The 26548-nt window shown below is 47.2% G+C and overlaps 1 protein-coding gene across 1 annotated transcript; it reads right to left on the reverse strand.

Annotated features, from left to right (window-relative positions):
* Positions 1–11867: 11867 nt before the first annotated feature.
* On the reverse strand, positions 11868–25412 carry LOC135882720 (cytochrome P450 2J2-like). The gene is made up of 9 exons (XM_065409718.1): positions 25203–25412; positions 22633–22795; positions 21909–22058; positions 20756–20916; positions 18981–19157; positions 18292–18427; positions 17061–17248; positions 15183–15321; positions 11868–12043 (listed from the first exon to the last, which is right to left on the reverse strand). The coding sequence occupies exons 1-9, from the start codon at positions 25410–25412 to the stop codon at positions 11868–11870; spliced, it is 1500 nt and encodes a 499-aa protein (XP_065265790.1).
* Positions 25413–26548: the final 1136 nt, after the last annotated feature.

Consider the following 26548-nt stretch of genomic DNA (forward strand, 5'->3'; position numbering starts at 1 on the left):
ACAGGGGCTGGGGTGAGGGGGTGTACTCTGCCTGCCTGAATACATGATGGGCAGGGGGAAGGGGATACCCTGACCTCAGTCCCCACTCGGCTTTGCACAGCAGTTCAGGAGGCAGGGTCCTGGTCCCAATCAGCTCTGCCAGCGGCAGCTCCATGGCGGAGGTGGGGAGGGGCAGCATGGTGGCAGTGGAGCAGGGCAGTGGGGAGGAGGAGAGGCAGCATCCCTGTCCTGGGGCAAACTTCATCCAAATGTGGTATGAAACACCTCCTCCCAGCACGCACCCCTAGCTAGCCCTGCCTGCACCCCCACCCGGCACACACCCCCAGCTAGCCCTTCCTGCCTGCACCCCTTCCTGGCACACACCCCTAGCTAGCCCTGCCCGCCTGCACCCCCTCCCGGCACGCACCCCTAGCTAGCCCTGCCTGCCTGCACCCCCTCCCGGCACACACCCCTAGTTAGCCCTGCCCGCCTGCACCCCCTCCCGGCACGCACCCCTAGCTAGCCCTGCCTGCACCCCCTCCCGGCACACACCCCTAGCTAGCCCTGCCCGCCTGCACCTCCTCCCGGCACGCACCCCTAGCTAGCCCTGTCTGCCTGCACCCCCTCCCGGCACGCACCCCTAGCTAGCCCTGTCTGCACCCCCTCCCGGCACGCACCCCTAGCTAGGCCTGCCCGCCTGCACCTCCTCCCGGCACACACCCCTAGCTAGCCCGGCCTGCCTGCCTGCACCTCCTCCCGGCCCGCACCCCTAGCTAGCCCGGCCTGCCTGCCTGCCTGCACCTCCTCCCGGCCCGCACCCCTAGCTAGCCCTGTCTGCCTGCACCCCCTCCCGGCACACACCCCTAGCTAGCCCTGTCTGCCTGCACCCCCTCCCAGCACACACCCCTAGCTAGCCCGGCCTGCCTGCACCCCTTCCCGGCCCGCACCCCTAGCTAGCCCTGTCTGCCTGCACCCCCTCCCGGCACGCACCCCTAGCTAGCCCTGCCTGCACCCCCTCCCGGCACGCACCCCTAGCTAGCCCTGCCTGCACCCCCTCCCGGCACACACCCCTAGCTAGCCCTTCCTGCCTGCACCCCCTCCCGGCACACACCCCTAGCTAGCCCTGCCCGCCTGCACCTCCTCCCGGCACGCACCCCTAGCTAGCCCTGTCTGCCTGCACCCCCTCCCGGCACGCACCCCTAGCTAGCCCTGTCTGCCTGCACCCCCTCCCGGCACGCACCCCTAGCTAGGCCTGCCTGCCTGCCTGCACCTCCTCCCGGCACACACCCTGAGCTGCCACCCCGCCCACACACAGCCCCTAGCTATTCCCTGCCTGCCTGCTGAGCTGCCCCCTGCCTGTGCACACCCCCTAGCTACCCCTTTCCCTACATGCTGAGCTACACCCCTCTCTGCACCCTGAGCTACATCCCTCCCAGCACACAGCCCCTAGCTACCACCTGCCTGTATCTGAGCTACATCCCTCCCAGCACACAGCCCCTAGCTACCACCTGCCTGTATCTGAGCTACATCCCTCCCAGCACACAACCCTAGCTACCACCTGCCTGTATCTGAGCTACATCCCTCCCAGCACACAGCCCCTAGCTACCACCTGCCTGTATCTGAGCTACATCCCTCCCAGTACATAGCCCCTAGCTACCACCTGCCTGTATCTGAGCTACATCCCTCCCAGCACACAGCCCCTAGCTACCACCTGCCTGTATCTGAGCTACATCCCTCCCAGTACATAGCCCCTAGCTACCACCTGCCTGTATCTGAGCTACATCCCTCCTAGCTACCACCTGCCTGTATCTGAGCTACATCCCTCCCAGCACATAGCCCCTGGCTACCACCTGCCTGTATCTGAGCTACATCCCTCCCAGCACACAGCCCCTAGCTACCACCTGCCTGTATCTGAGCTACATCCCTCCCAGCACACAGCCCCTAGCTACCACCTGCCTGTATCTGAGCTACATCCCTCCCAGTACATAGCCCCTAGCTACCACCTGCCTGTATCTGAGCTACATCCCTCCTAGCTACCACCTGCCTGTATCTGAGCTACATCCCTCCCAGTACATAGCCCCTGGCTACCACATGCCTGGACCCTGAGCGACCCCTCCCCACCCCCCACCCCCCGCACACAGCCTCTAGCTACCCCCTGCCTGCACCCTGCCTCCTCACAGTCCCTAGCTACACCTCTCCCTGCACCCTGAGCAGTTTTCAAGCTCTGTGAGCTGAGCCCTCAGCCGCTTTGCGTTATAATTTTTGGTTGCCCCCCAGGCATTAGCTGCAAGAAACCGACAGTTTGCAGGTGCCTAAGTAGCCCCTGGAATCATGGTTAAAGTTGCTCCCCCAAAATCTGACATGCCCCCCCAGCCCCGGCCAGTGGCACCTCTCTCCAGTGAATTAGGATCTTGAAAATCCACACACTGACCTGTTCAAACGTGTGTTGATTAAAGCCTGTAGCCAATGGCACTTTCGGATATTAGGGTTTCGTACTCCCACACATAAAACTGTACCTGGTCATTACTTTCTGCTTTTGGTAACTCAACTAACTCTGCAGTCATACAAGGCCAATGATTTCTGTGTCCTATGGTACTGTGTCTTTTGCTCTTTACACAACCCATAAAATGAAGGCGTCACACAGGCAGGGTGCGGCCCAGATAATGCTGTTCACTAACAATATCCAACATGCCAGGCGTAGCTGCATATACCCACGGCTACTGTAGGCGTCTAGGGGCACCTGCAACACAACACAGTGAGCACCACTAGAGGGGTCTGAACTGTTTAAAGGGATACTATGCTAGTCCTATGTATGACACATGCTTATTAGTGTGCACGCACGCTCGCTATTGCTTGCTAGAAATCCAAGACCAAGCGCTGTGGCAGCAATGTAGCTAGCGGGGAGAGGCTGAAACTAGAGTTTAGGTTTCTATTTTCCTCAGGCCAATAGGAGCACTGTAGAGGCAGTCCCTGGGGCAGGAGAAGAATGCCTTGGCAAGCGCTTGAGCGGCATCCTCCAGCTGCCATAAAACATGAACTGCATCTAAAGCTCAAGTGGAAGGTCCCTGAACTGTATCAGTAAATGGATCATTGCACGTGCTGGAATATGGATGCCGTGTGACACCATTCCACCTCCCAGACTGCCAAGAGCTCTCGATATGTTGCAGGAGGACGGGGAGGGGTGTGTGTGAGAGAGCGCGAACGGATGTCATCTGCTTTTTGTCTTGCTCAAGTCCCACAGGTTCTAGAAGCATAATAACCCTCCTGCCCCATATTTCAACACAGACCACTGTTGGAGCATGCTAGTCACTCATTGAGCATGGCTGGAGGCTGCAGGGCTAGCCCCCTGCCAGCAGGACAGAACCATAGAAATGTAGAGCTGGAATCATCAAGTCCAGCCCTCTGCACTCTGGCAGGACCAAGTATATCTAGACCATCCCTGACTGGTGTTTGTCCAACCTGTTCTTAAATACCTCCAGTGATGGGGAGTCCACAACCTCCTTTTAAGTCTATTCCGCCTCCTAACTACCCTTATAGTTAGACAGATTGTTTCCTACTATCTAATCTAACTCTCCCTTGCTATAGATTAAACCCATTACATCTTGTCCTGCCTTCAGTGGACATGGAGAACAATTGATCACCAGCCTCTTTATAACAGCCCTAAACGTATTTGAAGCCTGTTATCAGGTCTGCCCCTCAGGCTTTTCTCAAAAATAACATGCCCGGCTTTAATCTTGCCTCCCATGTCAGGGTTGCTAAATCATTTTTGTTGCTCTCCTGTTTGCCCACATCTTTTCTAAGGTGTGGTGCCGCTTTGGACACAGTACTTCAGCGGAGGGCTCACCAGTGCTGAGCAGAGAGGGACAGTTACCTTCCATGCAGACATGCCAAACCTACAAAAAAAAACCAAAAAAAACCCACACAGAAATTGGGCTTGTTTTTGGCTTAATTGGCTTCTGAGTTGCTCGTTGGCTAGTGTTTGGCTTGTTGCTTCTTTTTTTGATCAGCTCCTGGCAAGCAGGGGCAAGTGGGGGGCAAGGAAGGGAGAGAGTCAGGGGTGCACAGCAGGCCCACCACTGTCCCAGACTGCATGCTGGGGGGAGGGAGTCTAGTCACATACCATGTTGGGGTTCTTAGGGATTGGCTTGTTTTGAAATGGGATTAGATTGATTTTGGGCTTATTGTGAAAGTTGGGGTGCTTATTTACCGCGTGAAAGTTGGCAACTGTGCTCCCGTGTCTTACATACGATACACCTGTTAGTACACTCCAGAATATTAGCCTTTTTCACACCTGCATCACACTGTTGACTCCTATTCAATTTGTGCTTCCCTATAACCCCCAGATCCTTTTCAAACAGTTCTACTGACTAGCACGTTAGTCCCCATTTTGTAGTTGTGCGTTTGATTTTTTTTCCTTCCTAAATGACGTACTTCTCATTTGTGTTCAATTTCATCATATTGATTTCAGACCATGTCTCCAATTTGACCTACCTTCCATCACTGCTGCTGAGGAACAGCTGCCCGCGAAGAGCCCCACTTCAAGGACCTTCCATGAGGTGCTGGGACAGAAAGCGCATTATGGCTTGAGAGGTCATGACTCCAGGGCAGGGACAGAAAGGCTTGATAGGTTTTGCTGAGGTAGCGTATGGGCTGGGTGGGACTTGTGGAGGAAGGAGGAGAGACTTTTATCCAGGTGATGTCACATATATTAGCGCTGAAGTGGACGGTTTTTAGAAGGCTGCTCTCGTTAAAACAGCAGCACATCACTGGCTAGCTGTTTTTTTTTTTTTTTTTTTTTTCTAAGAACATAAGAAAGGCCGTACCGGGTCAGACCAAAGGTCCATCTAGCCCAGTATCCTGTGGCCAATGCCAGGTGCCCCAGAGGGAGTGAACCTAACAGGCAATGATCAAGTGATCTCTCTCCTGCCATCCATCTCCACCCTCTGACAGACAGAGGCTAGGGACACCATTCCTTACCCATCCTGGCTAATAGCCATTAATGGACTTAACCACCATGAATTTATCCAGTTCTCTTTTAAACTCTGTTATAGTCCTAGCCTTCACAACCTCCTCAGGTAAGGAGTTCCACAAGTTGACTGTGCGCTGCGTGAAGAAGAACTTCCTTGTATTTGTTTTAAACCTGCTGCCTATTAATTTCATTTGATGACCCCTAGTTCTTGTATTATGGGAATAAGTAAATAACTTTTCCTTATCCACTTTCTCCACATCACTCATGATTTTATATACCTCTATCATATCCCCCCTTAGTCTCCTCTTTTCCAAGCTGAAGAGTCCTAGCCTCTTTAATCTCTCCTCATATGGGACCCGTTCCAAACCCTTAATCATTTTAGTTGCCCTTTTCTGAACCTTTTCTAGTGCCAGTATATCTTTTTTGAGATGAGGAGACCACATCTGTACGCAGTATTCGAGATGAGGGCGTACCATCGATTTATATAAGGGCAATAATATATTCTCAGTCTTATTCTCTATCCCCTTTTTAATGATTCCTAACATCCTGTTTGCTTTTTTGACCGCCTCTGCACACTGCGTGGACATTTTCAGAGAACTATCCACGATGACTCCAAGATCTTTTTCCTGACTTGTTGTAGCTAAATTATGATTCTCATTCCTAAAACTCCATGGTCAAGGCTGCTGAACTCCATGTTCTTACTGCTCTTTTGGTTGGGGGAGTTGGGATGTGCGAGCATGTGCACAAAATGCCTCCTGCAAGGAGCGGTGCATACCCTTAACCGCCATTGGAAAGGAACGTTAATAATCATTAGGCTCCTCTCCATGTTCTGTTACCCCCCCATGATCCCCGCCCCGTTTTTTCTCCCAGGGATGTGGAAGCTAAAGAGGAATTTTTAAAATGTGTATTACCTGTTCACAGACAATGTGTAATGTGTAGCATGAACAATTAGACTAGATTTGTCCAGTAACTTCATGAGCAAGGTGGCGATGCGAGCCACACACTGGAAAACAAGAGCATGTTCCTGCATGGTTCTGTTTAATATAATTATGGTGAGAGTATAAAAAGAGATTCAGGGACTGGAAAAGAGCATTTGATGAATCCCAAAAGCACACACTGTATTTTACCTGTACAACGTTTCATGCCTCTTCCCCCCCCCCCCAAATCCAGCATCCTCTGTAATGTACAGGTATAACGCTTATTTTCAAAGGGGGGGCACAATGGTCTTGTTAAGACACTTGATTTGGCCTCAGGAAATCTGGGTTTGGTTCACTGGTCTGCTACAGACTCCCTCTGTGACCTTGGGCAAGTCATCTGTAAACAGAGGTAATAATAGTTTCTTCCTGGTACTTTTTTTCTGTCACTTTTGGATGGACTCTCTGACTCAGTGCCTAGCAGAATGAGGCCCTGATTTCAATTGTGACTACAATATAGCTAATGAGGTTGATGATGATGATGATGTCACTTATGCATTTGTACAGCGTTTGGCACAATGTCTTCCGGACCTGTAGTCAGTACCTCAATTTATGTGTTTAATAATATATTGGCAAAGCTAGTAAGCAATGACTTTCCTGTAACTTATTATTGTCACCCCTTTTTTGGCCTGAGAGGTTAGCCAATAGACAGGGGGACCTTGAGGGATGTTTCCATATGGAGGAGAAATTAAATATATATATATATAGAGAGAGAGAGACCTATCTCATAGAGTTGGAAGGGACCCTGAAAGGTCATTGAGTCCAACCTACTGCCTTCACTAGCAGGACCAAGTACTGATTTTGGTCCCCGAGCCCTAAGTGGCCCCCTCAAGGATGGAGCTCACAACCCTGGGTTTAGCAAGCCAATGCTCAAACCACTGAGCTATCCCTCCCTTCCTTGACTAATGTATGGAGATATTCCTATCTCATAGAACTGGAAGGGACCTTGAAAGGTCATCGAGTCAGGTTGTTTTTCATTATATATACATATATATATATACATATATATTTACACACACACATACACACAATCCTGTTTATTTGCAAAGAATGTGCAAAGTCCTGTTTCCATGAATACTGGATGATCATACAAGTAGTTTCCTTGCTTATAATTCCAAGGCTTCCTTCCAGCCAGCACACTGCCCAAAAAGCATTCTTGTCTTTCTCTTAGGGCAACTACTAGTGCTTCTCTGGCTGTCTCATTTGTTTTCTGGTCCTCACCACTCGCTTTCTAGCTGCTTCTGATTGGTACTGACATATAGACACACACGTCTCGACCCAGTTAATCCCCAGCTGCCATATTTGCATTCAGTCTAGTTTTGGGCAGTGATGTTTATCAGTCTCCAGGGAGGCCTCAGCCAGAACAATGGAAACCATTGAACCAAAGAGCCATTTAACTATGCCCTCATATAGCCTGAATGACATGTAGCTGTTATGATAAACAGCTTCAGCAAAATCTGGGACTTCCCCTAGAGCTAAGACACTGCTGTTAGCCACCCAACCTCCAGTTTAACATTATATTTAATACTGTAAGTGCATAGCCAAAAGTGCAGTTCTGATTCTCCCTGATAAAATACTGCACAATAACAAGTACATTAAAGGATCCAGACACTCGTGACGTGTTTACAATTTTACCGTAAAATATAACCACAACTATCTAACAAACTAAAAATGAACTAGACCTAAAATAATCTGTTTAAATGTGTACAGCTGATTCACAGTCCTGGACCACACTCTGAATAATAGATGATGCTGAGGTCCAGTGCACTCTCTCACTTGGCATAAATATGCAATTACACAACAACCACTTTCTACAATGGCTGTAAAATTAAAACTAGATCGGGGTATGTGCGCCCCTGTGGTGCCTTGGGGTAGGGGTGGGGCATTTTAAGAGGAGAAATGAGGGGAAGGGCAACATTCCCCCTAATCGTAAATGTTTTGTACACCTCCTCAGTCACTCTGTAGAACAACTCTGAGCAGCAGAGTAACTCCTCCTCTTGTAGCTTTTATGCACACCAAAGCGTGTGTGTGTGTGGCAGGGCTAGCTAATGATAACCCATCAGACACAAGAGAACAAGTGCTGCAGAGAGTGGTATAGGGGAAAGCATAAATGGGCCAAGATCCATGGGAACTGGCTTGCTTTCCGTGGAGCTCCATCTTATGCTTGAATTATTGTCAATTCACCCTTGACTGCTCTGCCCTGCCACCAGTCCTGTCTCCCGGAGGGCAGAATATGGTGGAATGGACACCCACCATTGAGGGCTCACGGCTCCTCTTCATGAAGGGGAATGTTTGGCCCCAACGTACAAACATGCTTTATTTATTGAAATAGCAGAAGTGCTCTTTGTGCATGTTAACGAAAAGCTGTCGTATTTGAGAAAGCTAGGAAAGAAATGTCTTGGTGGGTTATATATAAACATGATATGGGGGAGGGGGTATTGAGAAAAGTTGAGAGGAAGTATGATCTTATGGTCCAGCCACTGGACTGGGATGCAAGACACATGAGTGCAATGCCCTACACTGCCAAGGTCTTCCTCTGTGACCTTCAGCAGGTCACTTAGTCTCTCTCTTCTCCTCAGTTCCCCATCACTAAAATGGGGATCAGAATATTCTCCCTCATGCCCCCACTCTATCTTGTTTGTTTGAACTGTTAGTTCTCCAGAGCAGGGACTTTGGGGTGTTGTAGTCCCAACTGGAATTGGGGCCTCCTGTATTACAATACTCCTGTATTACAAACTGTTATTAACAGTTTTTACATTGTGATTATCAAGAAAGGGAACAAAACGCCCCCAACGCTGTTATTCCAGAGTCGAAATGCATTTCCTAAGTCTTTCTGTGGCATTGCCACTGAACTTCCCACCAGTTACATTTTGGGCTGAGAGCCTGTCATGCATTTAGCTATTGGCAACATTAAGAAATGTGAGGAACCTGGCTAAGGACTCAAGACCTACCTAAGGGTAGGTCTTCAGGGTCAGTCTGTAGGCACATCAGCTCTCCATCTGCCATCAGCGAGGCTGCCATCAGCATCAGATTGTTTGTTTGTTTTTTTTCTCTAGAAGCAACCATGATTGGGGCTGGGTGACTGTCTGGCAGCAATCCAAACCTGCACGCCTTCTGTAACGGTCTCACCACATCTCCTCCAACTGCGAGCCAAATTTAAACCGCGGAATGATGTGGCTTGCTTTGTCTATTCGATGAGAGTAGCCAATAAAGAGGCCCCAGCTGGCATGGGCCATACAAAGCATCAAAAGCTGGGGAGAAAAGAAGATGCACTAAAGGGGGACAACAGCGAGCAGGCCAAGCAAAAGCAGAAATGGCTTGTGGCAGAGTACGGCAGAGATCTGTTACAGGTAAACATGGCCATCCAAATCGCCATCAGCACTACATTGCATCCATCATAATTGTATTAACTATTTTTCCTCACCAGCCTCCCATCTGGTTCAGGATTAGGCTGATGAGGTTTTAGAGCAGAATAAATGGGGAAAGCACGATGCAACTTGACTGGGGAAGAAAAATGTCCTGAACTCTAATGCCATTCCACTGACGCCTTGGGTTTTTAGCAGGTGGTTGGCGGAGGTTGGGGGGAACTGGTGAAAATGGCTGGCTTCATGAACCACCATTCACAGAAATCCAATACTATTTCAGGAAGTCAAGCAACCTTATGAGAGAAAACAGGCACACGCATGCATGCTCAGGCACACAAGTGCTAGGGGAAGAAAAAGAAGGAGCCAAAGGGAAATTGCTTTTCAAATAACGGTGATTATATTTACTTGAACTAAGCATCTACTATTGCAAGTGCAGGATAAACGGTCTTTTCATGTAGGCACAGTAGTGGGAGCCAGGAGATATGGACTCTACAGCTGTATACATAGCTTCTTAGATAGGAGATCTAGAGAAGGGAAAAGTGCTTTTTGTGTTCAGGGGGTGTCGTGTACAGTGACAGCACTGGGACTCTAGTAGGGGATTTTTCGGGATGGTGGGGTTATACTCATGTTGCTGTTAGCATAAGGCTCTCAGTGAATCAGTTACAAGGGTCTGTTAGGTGTGCATTGCATTTTGTCATGGGTGCTCAGAACCTGGGCTTGGTGCTCTTTTATCTTGTTAGTACAACTCTCAGTAAACAAATTAGCTATGAAAATAATACAAAGAAGTGCTTTTTATTAACTTTAAAATGTCAGTTATTGGAAGTTTTTTGCAGAAAGTTATTTTTAAATTAAAAAAAAATTAATAACTCCTTTTACTCTTAGAATTTCTTGAGGAATCACTTTTCAAGAATGGTAGGACCAAAATCCAACATTGCTCAACAAATACTTTTAAATTACCCCTGAAAATACTATCCACATTGCAAAATAAGGGCTGTAACTGTTCTTTAGCTACACTGATCGTTAGCCAGTTAACAAAATATCTGCCCTCTGAAGTATTTCTAAAGCACCTAAACACCATAAAATAAACACCAAAAGTAAAATTAAGAACCACAGTAAATTTGCCTATGAAACGTCCAGCTCGCCTTCGTTCAACTACACATGCACTAAAACAACCCCATCAGCAACCCGGCCGTTCCAACTGGAATAGTCCATATGTTAATACTCTGCCCTAGTTCCCTTCCTGGCCCACCATCTAAAGGCCATGAGGTTTCTCAGTCATACTCATGGCAGCAGGGTAGAGCCCTAGTACTGTTATATAGGTTAGGAATTCAAATCCCAATGTGGGCAGGTTTTAAAAATGTATTAGTATTAACTTTTTTAAAGATTCAGGAGTTCTCTTCTGGTTGTGTTTTTTTCACACCAGTGAAATTTTTTCAACAAAAACTGTATTGAAAAGTTTCCATTGAAAAACTAAATATTTCATGAAAAACTGCAAATGAAACAAAATGTTCCTTTTGAAAGAATTCATGAAATATACTTACCTTTTTTCAACCAGATTGATATGGGAAATGGAATTCCTAGGCCATCCTTAGTGTGCATGCACACAGACTGGTGTGGTAGGGACATCAGGAAGAGCTGCCGTGATGGTAGGATGTATCATAACAGCCTCAGCCCCTTCCAATATCAGGTTCCCAAATCGTCCAATTGCGGATATTGGTTCCCTGTTGGGTTATAAGAATGGAGGCAGGCAGGGAGATTTGGAGACTGAAGGTATGTCTACACTTGCAGATTTTTTGCGCTGAAAGTTTCACCGGTGATAGGGCACCAGTGAAAGTAAAGTGCTGGTTTGAGTACTCACTTAATTCCTTCGGCATCAGAGAGTCTTTACATTTGCAGCACTTCCATCGTGATGAGAGCAGCACTCTAGGGCAGCTATCCCAGAGTGCAGCTCTCTCCAGTTTGACGATGGGTCTTGTGGGAAGGGGCGGGGAGGTGATCATGGGGCATCCTGGTTCCTGTCCAGCCTCCTCTCCCCAAACACTAATAAGCTCCAGTAGCTCAGCATTGCTCCAAGCAGGGGATCGTTTGCTCCCTGGAGCAGGCATTGTCACCTGGCCAGATAAGTGAGCACTTACAGGAGAAAACAGGAAGGGGAGTTTCAAAGTTCATAGGGCTTTACAGGGGGAGGGATGGATGTCTGTTTACCTGGCAACAGAGCAACAGAGCTGCTGGCTAGAGTGGTCAGCTAGGCACTGTGGGATATCCTGCGGAGGGTAAAACCTGGGTAAACAGGAAGAACGTGTCTTCACTTGCATATCACTGCAAAAGCATCACTGGTAAGAGCTGTTCGCCTCTCATGGAGGTGGTTTTCTTTTTGCAGTGAAACTCAGAAGTTTCATCGCAAAAAGAAAACCAAGTGTAGACGCTCCCATGGTTTTTGTGCAAAAAAGGGGCTTTTTCCGCTTAAATGGCAAGTATAGACATGCCCATAGTGAACTGCCAATGCAGCCCTATATACAAGCACAGCAAACTCTAATTATTTTGAGAAATGGGGCAATGACAAACATTTCCTGGCTTTCCCTACCGAGACAGCGCACAGATCTTGTATGGCTGTGGGCAGAGAGTAAGTCCCATTCTGAACTGAAGGCTTAGCTTCACGTCCTTCGGAGCTTGGAATGTGAATTTCTGAAGGAGGGCAGTGAAGAACAGGAACAGCTCTATTCTAGCCAGCGGCTCGCCAAGGCAACCGCGCTTTCCTGAAAAGAAGACAGTTGTGCACATCAGCCAGAGGAGTCTTGTCAGAACAGTTTGGGTCTCAGGACAAATGAGGAATTAATTTTCCATAGCAGCAATTTCGGGAACAGCGAGGAAGAAGAGATGGTTTTTTCATCAGTTCCTCCCTTCTGAGTCACTTTTTCCTGCTTTTAGTACTAAATTTTCCTTCACTTATGGAAGTGGATGCTAAGGTTTACATTAATTATAACAGCACCTCCGTAATTCCTTCTAATAGAAACAATCATCTTTGAGAGCTCTTGGATGATCAACCACATCTCTGCATAGCTATCGAAGGCCCGATCCACACACATTTTTATACCAGCATAACGATGTCTTTATAAAAGTGCCTAATCTCAGTGTAGATTATTCCCCTTCCCATAACTGCATCCACATTAGAAAGGCTGTGATGTTTTAATTTATATTGATTAAAAAAAAAAAAAAAAAAACACCCCTAACTGACAGAAATCTAGGAGGAGTGTATACTAATATACTTAAAGCGCTACAATTTCTGTGTCTAGCTAATGTCTTACTTCCCTAATATTCTCAGCTACACACAGTTGTGTTATTTCTTAATTAAAAAGTTAAAATTAAATAACATAGGTGAGGTGTAATCTTTCCCTGGACTAGCTTCTCCATGACATAGCACCTGGCCTGCTGAACACACACAGGTCTAGTCAGCATTATTACTAAAGAAGGGAGCCATGTGTCCCTGAATCTTAGGCTACATCTACACTACAGGGGGGGGTCGATTTAAGATACGCAAATTCAGCTACGCGAATAGCGTAGCTGAATTCGACGTATCGCAGCCGACTTACCCCGCTGTGAGGACGGCGGCAAAATCGACCTCCGCGGCTTCCCGTCGACGGCTCTTACTCCCACCTTCGCTGGTGGAGTAAGAGCGTCGATTCGGGGATCGATTGTCGCATCCTGACGGGACACGATAAATCGATCTCCGAGAGGTCGATTTCTACACGCCGATTCAGGCGGGTAGTGTAGACCAGGCCTTAGTTTCTTTATAGACCACTTAAAAAGAAAAAGGTATTACATACTTTCCTTAGCCACACACAGCGGATACTAATATTGCTTGTTCTTTTCATTTGCAAGAAAGCCCTGATAGACCTGTATAAAAACAAGGCTTCTGCAAAACTGTGACTCCTTGATTCACAGGCATTTTTGTTTCAGGAAATTTTGTTTGTGAAATCTTTTTTCTTTCTTTAAATTTGGCATATCATATCAGATGAAAAATAGGCATTTTTCTCAAAAAAAAACACAGAACCTCTAGTTTTCATGTATATTCATGTGAAAATTGATCTGTGAATGAAATTTTGAATGTCAAAACGTTTGACATTCTCTTGGCCATGTTTGGTGAAGATGGGTCTCCAGAGTCCCCCAAAATGATCAGATTTTCATGGAATTGAACAATCTTTACACCAAGTAAAAACAAAATACAAAAACCTCAAATTGCCAAGACTTTTGAATAAAAAATAATTGGAGACAAGCCTGACCTTCAAAGTTTGGCTTTAGAGCTGAACTTCCCCAAAATATGTGGTAATCATAGAGCACAGCATTTTGAACCTCCCCCAGTCTTGATTTAGGATCTGATCCCATGCCCAAGGAAGTTAATGCTAAAGCTCTTATAGATTTAGATTGTGTGGGATCAGCCCTTAATGAGTCCAAGTGATGGAGAATACACCACATTCTATGGTAAAATGTTCTAAAGGTTGGTTTTTATGAGGTTGTTTCAGGGATCTCCCACACTTTTATCATATTTACCATATTTATTCCCCTTGCTGACTCTCCCTACAAGTGAAAAGAAGCAGTAAAAGGTGAGGAGGGATATGCCTTCTGACCCCACTCCTACATTCCCAACAAGTGAGGCAGGCTACTTTCTCTTTGTGCCTGTAGAAGGTCCGGACTCACCCCTGCGGCACCTCCTGCTGGTCGTCCAGGGAATTAGCTCACCAGCCTCTGGAGCGCCCTCTACAGGCTGGTGATCCACCTTGTCATCTGCACTGGCCCCCCGTGTCCCTCCCAGGACCCCGGTGCTCCTTGCTCTGGGTGCTGCCCCCTGGCAATACCCACACACAGTGGGTCTCCCCTCCCAGGGGAACCCCCACCCACTAACCTTATCCTGAGGTTAAGGCCACTGCCAGTCACCAACTAGCCCCCACTCTCTGGGGCAGACTGCAGTATAGGCCACTCATCATCAGCAAGGGGGGTTTAGACCTGCTGCCTTGGCCTAGCTCTGGGCTGCCCTCTGCAACCCCCAGTACCCCTTAGCCTTCTCCTAGGCTGCAGCCTGGGGCTATCCAGGCTAGAGCTCCCCAGCTCCTCAGCCTTTCCCCAGCCCTGCTCCACTCAGGTACTCTGTCTCTAGCTCACTGCAGCCAGGCCAGGCCCTTCTCCCTCTACAGGCAGAGAGAGACTGTTGGGCTCCTGGCTCCCAGCCTCTTTATACAGGCCATCTGGGCTCTGATTAGGGTGTGGCCCAGCTGCAGCTACTTCCCCAATCAGCCCAGTAGCTGCAGGGCTTTTCCAACCCCTCAGGGCAGGAGCGGGTGTCCACCCCGCTACAGTGCCCACCTTAGGGTATGTCTACACTGGAGCTGGCGCACTAACACTAGTAATGTATCCGTGGTGGCATGAGCGGCTAGCCATCCAAGTATATTCTAAAGGTCTTGGAAGGGGGCGTACACGGGATGGCTAGTCCATCCAGCTGCACGCAACACCATGGCTACACCTCTATTTTTAGCGCACTAGCTCGCTCCGAGCTAGCATGGGCTTATCACCCCCACCAAGAAATTACACCTCCAGCTCCAGTGTACACATACCACTAAGGGTAGCAGAGCTCATGCCGCTCTTTGCTGTTGTTGTGTCGAGCCTTGTTCTAGGAGACAGCACTTGCTCAAGAATGACATGCCCTCTACCTATGAAAAAATTGCACAACTCAGAACTCCTGCCCTGGACACAAACTCTGGCCATGATTTTCATTTCTGAGCTTTCCATTTTCCATTGTGCCTCTGTCACTAATAAATGCTGTGGGGGTTTTCTAAACTGAAAAAGGAGAGAGACCAAGACTTGGTGCTATAGTGCGAATGGACAAAATCAGACACATCTCACCTGCAGAGAATGGCAGGAAAGTTTCTTTTTTCTTGAACTGACCATCCTCAAGGAAATGCTTAGGATTAAAAGTATGAGGGGTTTCCCACTCATTCTTGTCAAACAGCACTGATGTCAAATTGGGAATCAAAACGGTGCCCTAAAGAAAGAGAAAGAAAGGAATTTAAACCTTCCCTGATTCCATTTTTAAATTGTGACCCGCAAAGAGGCAAAAAAGAAGGGGTCATGCCTTTCATTTTAATCTTTTATGATGTACAAAGAAGGCACAAAAGGATTTTTTTTTTCAAATAGGGCAATTTTCCAGCCAGTTCTTGACCTTAAATTTATCTAGAATTTCAAATCTGGCTTTCCCTGGTTTTGCTGGTAGTGTCTCTGGAGGTCCCAGAGAGAGACGAATGGGAGCCATCACAGACTTTAGATGAAGGAGCGGGGTGTTAATCTTTGAAGAAAGAGAGCTTTTCTTCCAACTGATTTTTTAGAATTTAATTAAACAGGTGTTAATATCACAACAGACAAACAAACCAAAAATGTACACCAGTCTGACTAAAAATCACTTCCCATCTCAACTAAACAGGTTCATTTCCTTCACAGGTGTGATGTTATACACCTACTAGTTCTCCTGCATCTCCTAGGAAAAACAGGGTAGGCAAAGTTGAATTTCTAATAGAAAAAACAAGCAGAAAAAATAGAAACTCTCAGGCATTCTTTATACAGCATAAAGCATCAAAAAGGAGCACAACCCATCCACCCACCATTCTTTATTAAGGGCCAGATTTTCAAGGATGTGGTGGTTGTTGGCCTCGAATGATGTATATGTGTACAGTATATACCTATAGGCAAATCCAGCAAGTGCTCCTGCAAACTAACACTCGTGTGCGCTAAAGTTCTTTTTTGCACTCCTAATTGCTATCTGCAGATATAATGCACTCTCCCCCTGCAACTGTGTACAAACATTTCCCGTAAGTTATATTAATGAAGGGTTACTGTCAGCAGAATGGAAGGTTGCCACAGGCAATGGTCTCCTGCGGCACACTTGCTGGTAGAATGGTCCTCTGCCTGCCTGAGCTCCAGAATGAGCTCACTGCCCTTGAGCCTGGGTTTGTCCCCATTTCACTGAGGATCAGTCCACAAGCTGGAGAAGAAGAATGCGCCCATGTGTTAGGACCTGAGGAGACTTTCCGCTGAACATACTCCGGGAACGCTGGGGTAGGAATTCCAGCCTGCTCCCTTCCATGGGGAGAAATTGTGGCTCAGCAGTATGGTTAGGTGGAGTCAGAAATGCTGCAACTTGAGACGAAAGCAGTTCAGAATTCTGGAGCTGCTGAAGATGAGATACGCCCCACCCGTAAAAAGAAGCAGCCACTTCCATCTGCAGACACCAAGGCCCAGACCCTCAAAGGTATTTAGGCACGTAACTCCCATTGATTTCCAAAAGACTTAGGTGCCTGAATACCTTTAAGTCTCTGCGTCCAAGAGCCTGGCTGATCTTTCATGCGTCAATAGCCATAGTGGTGAACTTGTGCTGGACCTAATTCTTAGTCCTCCTTTTACTATAGTTTCATGCAATTAAAAATAAATAACTTACATCTCGTTTTATGAAGACAGATTGCAAAAGTCTGATCTAGATTTCAACTTTCTCAAAGCTTGAGAATGTGAGCATCCAAGGTTTTGGTTAAAGAATTTTAGCCCAATATAGAAATAGGGGCCACCTGTAAAATGCAGCTCTGGATCTCGGTTGATTCCCAAAATGGGTTCCAATTCAGAACTGGGTCCTCCGGGGTGCGAATGTGTTTCTATCTGGGACTTTTGTTTGGGCTCATCTCCATTAATTTCTTAAACCAAGATAAGAAGTGAAAATTACATTTCCTTCCAGCTTACTTTTGGCACATAGAATCCGGCCAGTGTTGTGTCACTAGTTGCCATTCTGGGCACACTGAAAGGCAAGATGTTGCTTATCCTTTGCACTTCATGAATAACTGCATTGGTGTATGGCATGTTGTCCCTGTCGTCCATGGCTGGCTGGCGAGACAGGCCAATCACTGCATCAATCTCTGCTTGCACTCTCTCTGTGAAAAGAGCAGAGTTCATTATTGTTCCAAGAATAATACGTTCTTGAAATAACAGACATAAGTTGTGCAGAGTTTAGAGTTCATTGATTTTAAGGCTATACCTAATAAAGCTCGATTCAAGCATTGGAAACAGCATCAGTGAGTAATGTAGAGATCTGAACATACAAATACATAAGAAAACTACTGCTGGTTAGCCTGAGACAAATGCAGTGGTGAGGAGGTGAAAGGAATTTTAAAATATAATTAAGGCATAATAGGAAGACCTCCTTTAATACCTATACGGAAGACAAGAGGCGTTTACTCTACTTCTCAAAATCAAATGTAAAGGCATTAGCAATACGTATTTTGTCCCTGTTCAAAATAGCAGGGTCAATTACTGGGCTGACCCAAGAGATACCTGAGCATGAAAATATTTATCTGCTGGTTTTCTCTGTCAGGCAAGACTCTCAAATTTTTTGGGCACAGGGATCTTCCAGCAGTTTGCCAAGACTCCAAGGACTGCACATATTTTGCATTAAATGAAGCAGATTATATCTGCCATTATTTTCAACACAGGTCCCCCTCGTAGCCTCCATGGGTCACATCTCAAGGCTGAAGAGGACATTGACCATGGACCACCTTTTAAAAATCCACAAGCCACATTTACAAGCACGGAGGTATTAAATGATTTGCCCAAGGTCACACAGGACGTCTGAGGCAGAGCCTGGACTAGGACTTGGATATCCTGAGTCCTAGTTCTGTTAATTAGCCACAAGGCCAGCTTCCTCTTTAATCAAGGGTATTGCAGCTGTGGATTGCACTCCTGGCCCTTGCACTAGTTGGTGGAGGTGTAACTGAGGGCAAAGAAAAAGAAACCATTCCAATAAAAGAAAGGGTTTCTGAATGGGGAAAAAAGGTTGCTGTGGGAAGAAAGCACCTTTGAACAGAGATTTCATAAATCAACATTCTGAGTTCTGTGAAAAGTCCCCGATGTGGCACGGGTTAAGGGTAGAAATGCAAGAGCTATTAAGAGATTAGAAATATAAACCATTACCATTTACCTTGAATGTCTGGATATAGGGCCATGTACAGCAGAGCCCAGCGGATGGTTGTAGACGTCGTCTCAGTTCCAGCAAAAAAAAGATCCAGTGTGGAAAATACAAGATTTTCTTCATGGAAACTAGGGTCGGCATCGGCCTTAGAACAAAGATATATATGGGTGGGACTACAACAATATTTATTAGTATTATACAAAGCCATGGAAACATCATTCCAGGCTCAATTCTGCAAGGTGCTGGGTGCCCTGAATTTCCATTGCCTTCGGTGAGAGTTGAGGGCGCCAGGACAGCACCATTAGACAGAAAGACTGTACTTTTAGCATCATTCTTGAGAGTGAAAAGTTTGAACTGATTTTAGGTCTGAGCAGAGGGCCTGGTGAAGTCAATGAAAGACTCTGGCCCCTAAAGCACAGGTAACCTTACATTTTTAGGCCCCAATTCAGCAAAGCACTCAAGCATCCGAGTAGTCCCACTGACTTCAGCGAGCCTGCTCTTCCCTGCTTAAAGGAAAACATGTGCTTAAAGGCTTTGCTGAATCAGTTCCAGCCTACCTGGGGTTTCTAACTGTTAACTAATGGAGGGTCAGATGCTCAGACAACTCAACTGGTGAGCCCTGTTACTGTCATTCTACTTCTAATTTTTAAAACAAAAACATGGTTTGTTCCTGTTCACTTTGTTCTTTGCTCTCTTACCTTTGCTATTTCCTTCAGATAACAGTCAATGAAGTCTCTGGGGTCAGATGGATTCCAGTCCTCTCTGTGCTTTGCAATCATTTCCTTCACAAAACTCTTCAGTTTTTCCCAGTTTTTAAAAATGGTGTGATGGGGTCCAGGTATCCACTTCATTATGGTCGGGAAGGAGTCATACAGCTTTTGACATACAAAGAGAACACAATACATTTTAGCCTAGTTTTAGAAACATGCATGTCGCAGTTTACTATACCCACATGCATTCTGCTGAAGATCCTGCATTTATTAAATCAGATTAATACATAATTGTATTACGGATGTGCTCAGAGCCCTCAACTAAGATCAGGACCCAAGTGTGGTAGGCACATGACAGATACATAACAGTGAGTCCCTGACCGGAGGAGCCTAGAATCTAAAGAGACAGGAGAGACAAAGGGTGCGAGACAGGAAATATTATCGCCATTTTACAGAGTGAGAACTGAGGCAGAGAGAGATTAAGTGACTTGGCCAAGACCGCACAGGCATCTGTTACAGAGCCAGAAAGTGAAGTTAGGTGTCCTGAGTCCCAGTGCAGCGTTTTAACCACAAGCCCATTCTTTCTTGTTAAGATACGGACTGTCTTCTCTCAGCCCGCTGCTGTGACTGCTGGGCTGGTCGCCAGCTCCTGCTCCTATTGCTTTGGTGCCCCCTACAGGACAATGAGCTGTATTGCCTGAGGCAGTGCAGTAGCAGCCACTTCAGATGGCTGAATGGCCACCCTGCTAACGATTCACTGATTTACAAGTGAGGAAGGATATAAAGGTCACAACGGCAGAATCTGGCCTCACATTCCGACACATGTTGTTGATAATATTGATGTTACCACAGTTTTTATCGGAGATTAGACTTTGGTATTGGAGGGTTTGTAAAACACATGGAAACTGCCTGGTCCCAGCCCCATGAGCAGATAGACGCAGGCACTGTGTTTTGCCTCTCAACATGACCGCTGCTGCAGTAGCAGGATTATGTCTCATCTCACCCACTACGCTGTGCTGAACTGGGAGGTAACAAGAGGAGAAAGGTCCAACAAGCTTTGGGTAACAATATTGTGTCCCTGGAAACCATGATTGCCCCTGTTTTCAGGGCCTGTGTCAGTGAGCCAGCATCATTATGAAACACAGTAGTTTGTCCCTGCAAACGGGGCCACCTGAAGACGCTGCCAGCTGGACGAGCCCTTGACCTTGATGGGAGGTTGGCCTTGCCTCCGGGGGTCACCTCCCACCAGGCCTGTTGCGTAATGACACCCTGCCATCCTCACTGCTGCAAGAGTATCCAGAGGATCTACCCCTGCCACACAGATCCTTGAGCCAACCCTCCCCTGAGCACAGAGTCCAATGCACAGTGTGACAGCAAGGAAGGGAGTTGCTTGGCAACAGCGAGGATTTGGCACCTTTTCTTCTTCCTGTCTCCTATGCACACCTCTCTGATGCCCACTGGGTTGTCAGCCGCATTAGAGATCATGCTAAGTGCCTATGGGGTTGTGGCACTGGTAAACAGAAGTCAGGTTTGAGAATGTAGCAGGATACCTTCAGGGGGGCCAGGTGAAAGAGACTAGCCGGAGGGGGTACTGAGGTGGAGAGAGATTTGTTGGGGAAAATGAGAGCATGGATGCCCCAGTCAGGCTATGGTAGAAGTGAATCTGGGACGACACTGTCACACTCAGCCCTGCTTCCAATGAAACTACTCGGGGTTTTGCCATTGATTTCATACGTTTAAAGTCAAAATTAAACAAGTTGTACTTGGTTCCAAATAGTTCCCTGGAGGTACAAAGTCTCATCAATCAACCGCAGTAACTTCTGGAAGTGACTATCATGATATTCAAACCGGTCCCCAAAAGTGATGGAACAGATAATGTTGGAAACAGCATTATTAATTTTAAAGTGAGGGTCAAAAGGTTGCCCTGGAAGAGAAAAGGGGAAAAATCGGTGTTCTTCTGGTTTCTTAGAAAAGGGGAAGAAAGTTGTTGACAGACAAACTATTTGATGTGTATGAAATCCATGAATAAAACCTGAACATATGCATATATCACACCCTCCCACACACCCTCATACATATCCCTTGAGCAAAGTTTGCTGCATTGTCACCTATCTGAATACTGAAAAACTGTTAAACACAAAGATGGGATGAGCTGCATTTTGATGCATGCAGCATATCAAAACTACCAGTTCAAGTCAGTTTTTGCTATGTATAGAGACATTTATATTTTTTCACACGGGTCTCTGCCTTTGTTATAGTGTAGGGAGGTTTTATATATATGTGATTATGAACCACTTTCTCTCCATGGTCATTAATCTTGGCAATGAACACTTTTGTGGGATTATTTTGTAAATTTGTATGGCTACATGGAAGCTGAAGGCAAGCTGAGGACTCAGCATTTAGTGCCATTAGTGACTGATATAAAAAAATGAATCCCAAACACCACCAAACTTTTCGATCCGTATCCAGATCTGGACTATGGCACTAAGGTGCATATATGTCTAAGGGGCTAAGCCAAATCCCTCATCTGAACTGAGCGTTAGGAAAGATCTGGATTCAAACATCATGTTTCAGGTCAGGGCCGGCTCCAGTCACCAGCTTAACAAGCAGATGCTTGGGGCAGCCAAGGGAGGGGGCGGCACCTGCGGCAATTCGGGGGCGGCAGGTCCCTCACTCCCTCTAGGAGCGAAGGACCTGCCGCTGAGCTGCTGCCGCCGATCGCGGCTTTTTTTTTTTTTTTTTTTTCCAATTGCTGCCGCCGATCGCGATCGCGGCTTTTTTTTTTTTTTTGCTTGGGGTGGCAGAAATGCTGGAGCCGGCCCTGTTTCAGGTACATCTGTTATTTCACGTTCATTGCCAAAGAAGAGCTACAATTTTTGATAGAACAATTAAAGTGTCATTCTCTCTAGTTCTCACCTTTTTCTTCCTCAATTGCATCTGTGAGGTATCTGCTCTCCTCCTGTATTCGTTCTTCTAAGCTCCTCTTCCCCAGGCCAAAATTTCTTAGAGTTGATAAAGCAAATCTTCTTTGTTGTTTCCAGCTATGTCCATTAGAGGTGACTAATCCTGGGGTGAAAAATGACACCTGGTATATTGTAATGGTCATTAGAAGATTAGAAAACTTTAACACTCCTTTCCTTTTTCAAGTTTAAGTGAGGCCTGGCTATCTTTTCATACAGGATATTTTCTTCTTCACTATTATATCAGAGTGCCTGGGCTCTAGCAATGGTGGGGTCATGTCCAACATGCAGAAGGTACACTTTTACAGAAGGTGTATAGAGCTGAGGTTCAAGGAAGTAGGCCGCAATTCTGACCACGAATGAGGTTGGAAGATGCAATTTTGAGGGATTTCAGAAGCCTAAATCCTCCCATACTGACTCTTGCTGAAGGAAAACTTGCAAGGGACCATCCAGGATGGAAGTCCATTCTACATGCCATCACAACTACATGGTAGCCATGTGAATCTGCTGCTGCTGCCGCCAGGGATATGGCAGTTGGGATTAGAACAGGAGACGTCAATGAGACATGAGCACATGTGTAAGTCACTAAGGCCCAGATCGTCAAAGGTATTTAGATGTTTGCAGAATCAGTGCCTTGATTATTAAAATACTTGAAGAAAGAGATAAGAAAAGAAACTCACCAAATGGACCGAAGATTTCGTACATCAGAGGAATTTGTGGGCGACCAAGAAAGCATTCACCCTGATGGACAAGCACTTCCTTCACCAGCTGGAATCCATTTACAATCACAAATGTCAGGTTACCAAGCTGCAAGCTGAAAATGTTGCCATATTTTCCAACAAGCTGGAAAAAAAAAAGAGCATGTGGTTTAGTTCCTATTTAATTTGTTTGAGAACCAGAACTAGAGCCCATGTAATGACTACTTGATTAATAATAATAATTATATAAAAAGTATTTGTATTACAATAGCAGTCAGGGGCCCGGCTGTTCAAGCACTGATTTAAAAGACAGTCCCTATCCCAAAAGAGCTCACAAGTGAATATAACAGGTGGATGAAGCATATAAATGGGGAGGAAAATGAGGTAACAGTAAAACAAGCATATCCAAGGACAATGAATGCCCTGTGCCTTTTCCTAGGGGATGTCAAAATAAAACAGACCTACTGGTAAATAATAATTATTGACAATCAGCCCACTCTAAGTGACAGGAGCAGACACCTTCCTGGCTGGTAGCAATACTGACTGCAGATATGTTGCCCTTCCCATAGTGAAGAAATTAACATTCTGGTTTAAACAAAACACACTCCAGTTCTGTCAAAAGTACCCCTTCCTTCTGGCCTACACCCACCTCACAATAAACTACGTAGCTCCCTGGGGCACTCAGGGGGTGTGACTGAAAGCTGTGGAGAACAAATTACTGGCTTCCACAGAGGCCTGTGTGAAAGGAACCCACTCTAGCCCTTGCAAGGGGACGGCCCTCACAAGTAACCTTCCAAACTCCCTTGGGCTTCGTAGGTCGCTTTCTAACCCTTATGAGCTCCCACTTAATCCAACCCTTCCAGGTCTTGCTTCCAACCCTTGCCCAACTCCCCATGCTCCTTACAAGTTTTTACCAAGCCTGCATTCTTTGCAAACCAGTTTAAAAGCCTGTAATTAAATTCCCTCAAGCCCTTTTGAAATGTCACTGAAACTTCCTTGTAACTCTTGCAAGCCCCCACCCAACCTACTTCCTTGTGAGCTCTTTCCAATCCTGAGGAGCACCAACCTCAAACCCTACATAGCCCCTTCCAAGTCTCAGTCCTTCTATACTTGGTAACTTTTTATGAGCCTCTTCTTACCTGGTAAGTCCTTCTGGGCCTGCTCCTGCACTGCCCAAGCCCCTGCACACATTGCAAGCCCCCTGTCACACTCACAACTCCCCACTCGCTACCTTCAAACCATGGTACATTGTGCACTGCATCAGACACAGCCATCCACATGTAATCAGGCCTCAATTCGCAGATACGTCAAATCTAATTTAAACTGTACCCCAGCACAAAGCAGACATAAACCTGGAGGATCCTACCTCCTGAGGATTTCCATTGGAAAGGAATCCACAGATGGGACCCCCACATCCTGGACACTGGCTGAGGGAAAAGGGGTTTGACCAGAGGTTTTCCTGTGCTCTGGTGATCCCGGGCAGCAGGCTTCTGGAATGGCCCACTGGGACTGTTAGTAGCTGGTACAACTCAGAGCAGTGTAGAGATGGCTGTAATTTATGCCAGGGGCCAGAGCAGCACCAGGAGAACCCCAAGGTCATGGCATTGCAGAGGTGGTGCCATCATGAGCTGTGCCATACATTTCTTCAGGCGCAGCTGAGGGTCTGACCCAGTGTCTCTCTCACCCACCACTCCCTGGTGAAAAAAATCTCTTGCAAACAGAACTCCTATAAAAAGAACAAGGAGTCCTTGTGGCACCGTAGAGACTAACAAATTTATTTGGGCATAAGCTTTCGTGGGCTAAAACCCACTTCATCGGATGCATGCAGTGGAAAATACAGTAGGAAGATATCTATACACAGAGAACATGAAAAAATGGGTGTTGCCATACCAACTATTACGAGACTAATCAATTAAGGTGGGCTATTATCAGCAGGAGAAAAAAAACTTTTGTAGTGATAATCAGGATGGCCCATTTCCAATAGTTGACAAGAAGGTGTGAGTAACAGTAGGGGGGAAAATTAGCAGGGGGTCTGTAATTGAGTGACGAGGGAGGTTGAAGTGTTCTAAGACTGGTTTTTGAATGTTATAATTCTTGACGTCTGATTTGTGTCTATTTATTCTTTTGCGTAGAGACTGTCTGGTTTGGCCAATGTACATGGCAGAGGGGCATTGCTGGCACATGATGGCATATATCACATTGGTAGAAGTGCAGGTGAACGAGCCTCTGATGGTGTGGCTGATGTGATTAGGTCCTATGATGGTGTCCCTTGAATAGATATGTGAACAGAGTTGGCAACGGGCTTTGTTGCAAGAATAGGTTCCTGGGTTAGTGTTTTTGTTGTGTGGTAGTGTGGTTGCTAGTGAGTATTTGCTTCAGGTTGGGGGGCTGTCTGTAAGCGAGGACTGGCCTGTCTCCCAAGATCTGTGAGAGTGAGGGATCGTCCTTCAGGATAGGTTGTAGATCCTTGATGATGCGCTGGAGAGGTTTTATTTGGGGGCTGAAGGTGACAGCTAGTGGCGTTCTGTTACTTGCTCCCCTCCCACACTTACCTTCTCTACAGTCCTATGGGGCTGTTTGAAATCCACATGGAGCAGGTGGCCCAGGAAGGGCAGGGGCAAAGGTCCTGGAGGGAAATTCTTTGGCCGTCTCCTTTCCATGCAATCAGCAATCATCAGGAACAGGCCTAAGAACACGGCCAGTGTCTGAAAGGGCATGTTCTGCCAGAGCCACATTAACCCAGGGACAGCCTGCAGCGGCATCTTCCCCGGCCAGGTGCACCCCTACAGCTGGAAGAGGGAGGAGTGACTGGGGTAGAGGGAAACCTGATAGCAGCAGGCACAGCCCTGCCCATCCACTTGCTGCTGACGCTGGCGGAGGACAAAGTTTACAAGTAAAATCAACAAACGCTCAAACAGCTACACAAGAGCTTTCCATGCCAGAGTCCTAACCCAGAAACCCTGCAAGGGCCCCCTCTCCTGGTTCCTTCAGCTCATCAGCAAAGATTTTTCCTCAGTGTAAGGGGACCCTTACTAAAACTCAGTGGGGGTGTTCTGGTTGGCTATTGGGTGACCAGATGTCCTGATTTTATAGGGACAGTCCCGATATTAAGGGCTTTTTCTTATATGGGCACCTATTTCCCCCCACCCCCGTCCCGATTTTTCACACTTGCTATCTGATCACCCTAGTTGGCTAGTTCCCAGTACGAAAAGAAAGTGGAAGGGTCCATGGGAAATCAGGTCCCTGAGACTGACAGTCCCCAGGAACAATGGGGAGAGGCCAGTGCTCCAGGTCAGCCTGACTGACAGGGCAGGCAGGCTAATCAGGAACTCAGGAGGCCAGGGGGTCCAGTTCTCCAGGTGAGCTGGAATTGCCTGGGTGAGACAGAGTGGGGCCGAGCTAAGCAGAAAGGATGGGGCCCAAGCTAAGCAGAAAGGATGGGGCCCAAGCTGAGCTGGGGAGCAGAGCCCGGCCAGCCAGAGGGGCCAGAAAAGCAGCCCAGGAAGCAGGTCAGTGCTGGGAGCAGAGCCACCGAAGCAGCCCACAGAGCAGACCTGTGCTGGGAGCAGAGCTGTAGCAACCAGAGCCAGAGAAGCAGCCCAGGGAGCTGGAGGCAGAGCAGCAGCAGCAGCAGCGCTGAGGCAGAGTGGAGCTGGAGCTGAGGCAGAGTGGTGGAGCTGGAGCTAGGGCTGGAGCAGTCCGGAGCCGTGTGTGCTGAGCAGCTGGAGAGGGCGAGGGGGACCCTGGGCCCAGTGCAGGGAGATGCCCCCAGCCAAGAGGCCTTGCAGGCCAGACTTGGAGGGAGATCATAACCCTGACTGGGCAGGGGCAACGCTGGGAAGAAGGGTCCTGCCACCTAAAGCCTGAGGTACCTTGTCTCCATACACTTCTAGGAGGA

Source organism: Emys orbicularis, chromosome 8, assembly GCF_028017835.1.
Source record: "Emys orbicularis isolate rEmyOrb1 chromosome 8, rEmyOrb1.hap1, whole genome shotgun sequence".
Classification (NCBI taxonomy): domain Eukaryota; kingdom Metazoa; phylum Chordata; order Testudines; family Emydidae; genus Emys; species Emys orbicularis.

Excerpts from the sequence above, each read along its gene's own strand:
- LOC135882720 (XM_065409718.1), bottom strand. The coding sequence starts at position 25,412 with ATGCCGCTGCAGGCTGTCCCTGGGTTAATGTGGCTCTGGCAGAACATG. Across the intron at positions 18,428-18,980 it reads ATCTGAAGGAAATAGCAAAG|GCCGATGCCGACCCTAGTTT; the intron begins GTAAGAGAGCAA and ends CTTTGTTCTAAG. Across the intron at positions 15,322-17,060 it reads CCGGATTCTATGTGCCAAAA|GGCACCGTTTTGATTCCCAA; the intron begins GTAAGCTGGAAG and ends CTCTTTCTTTAG.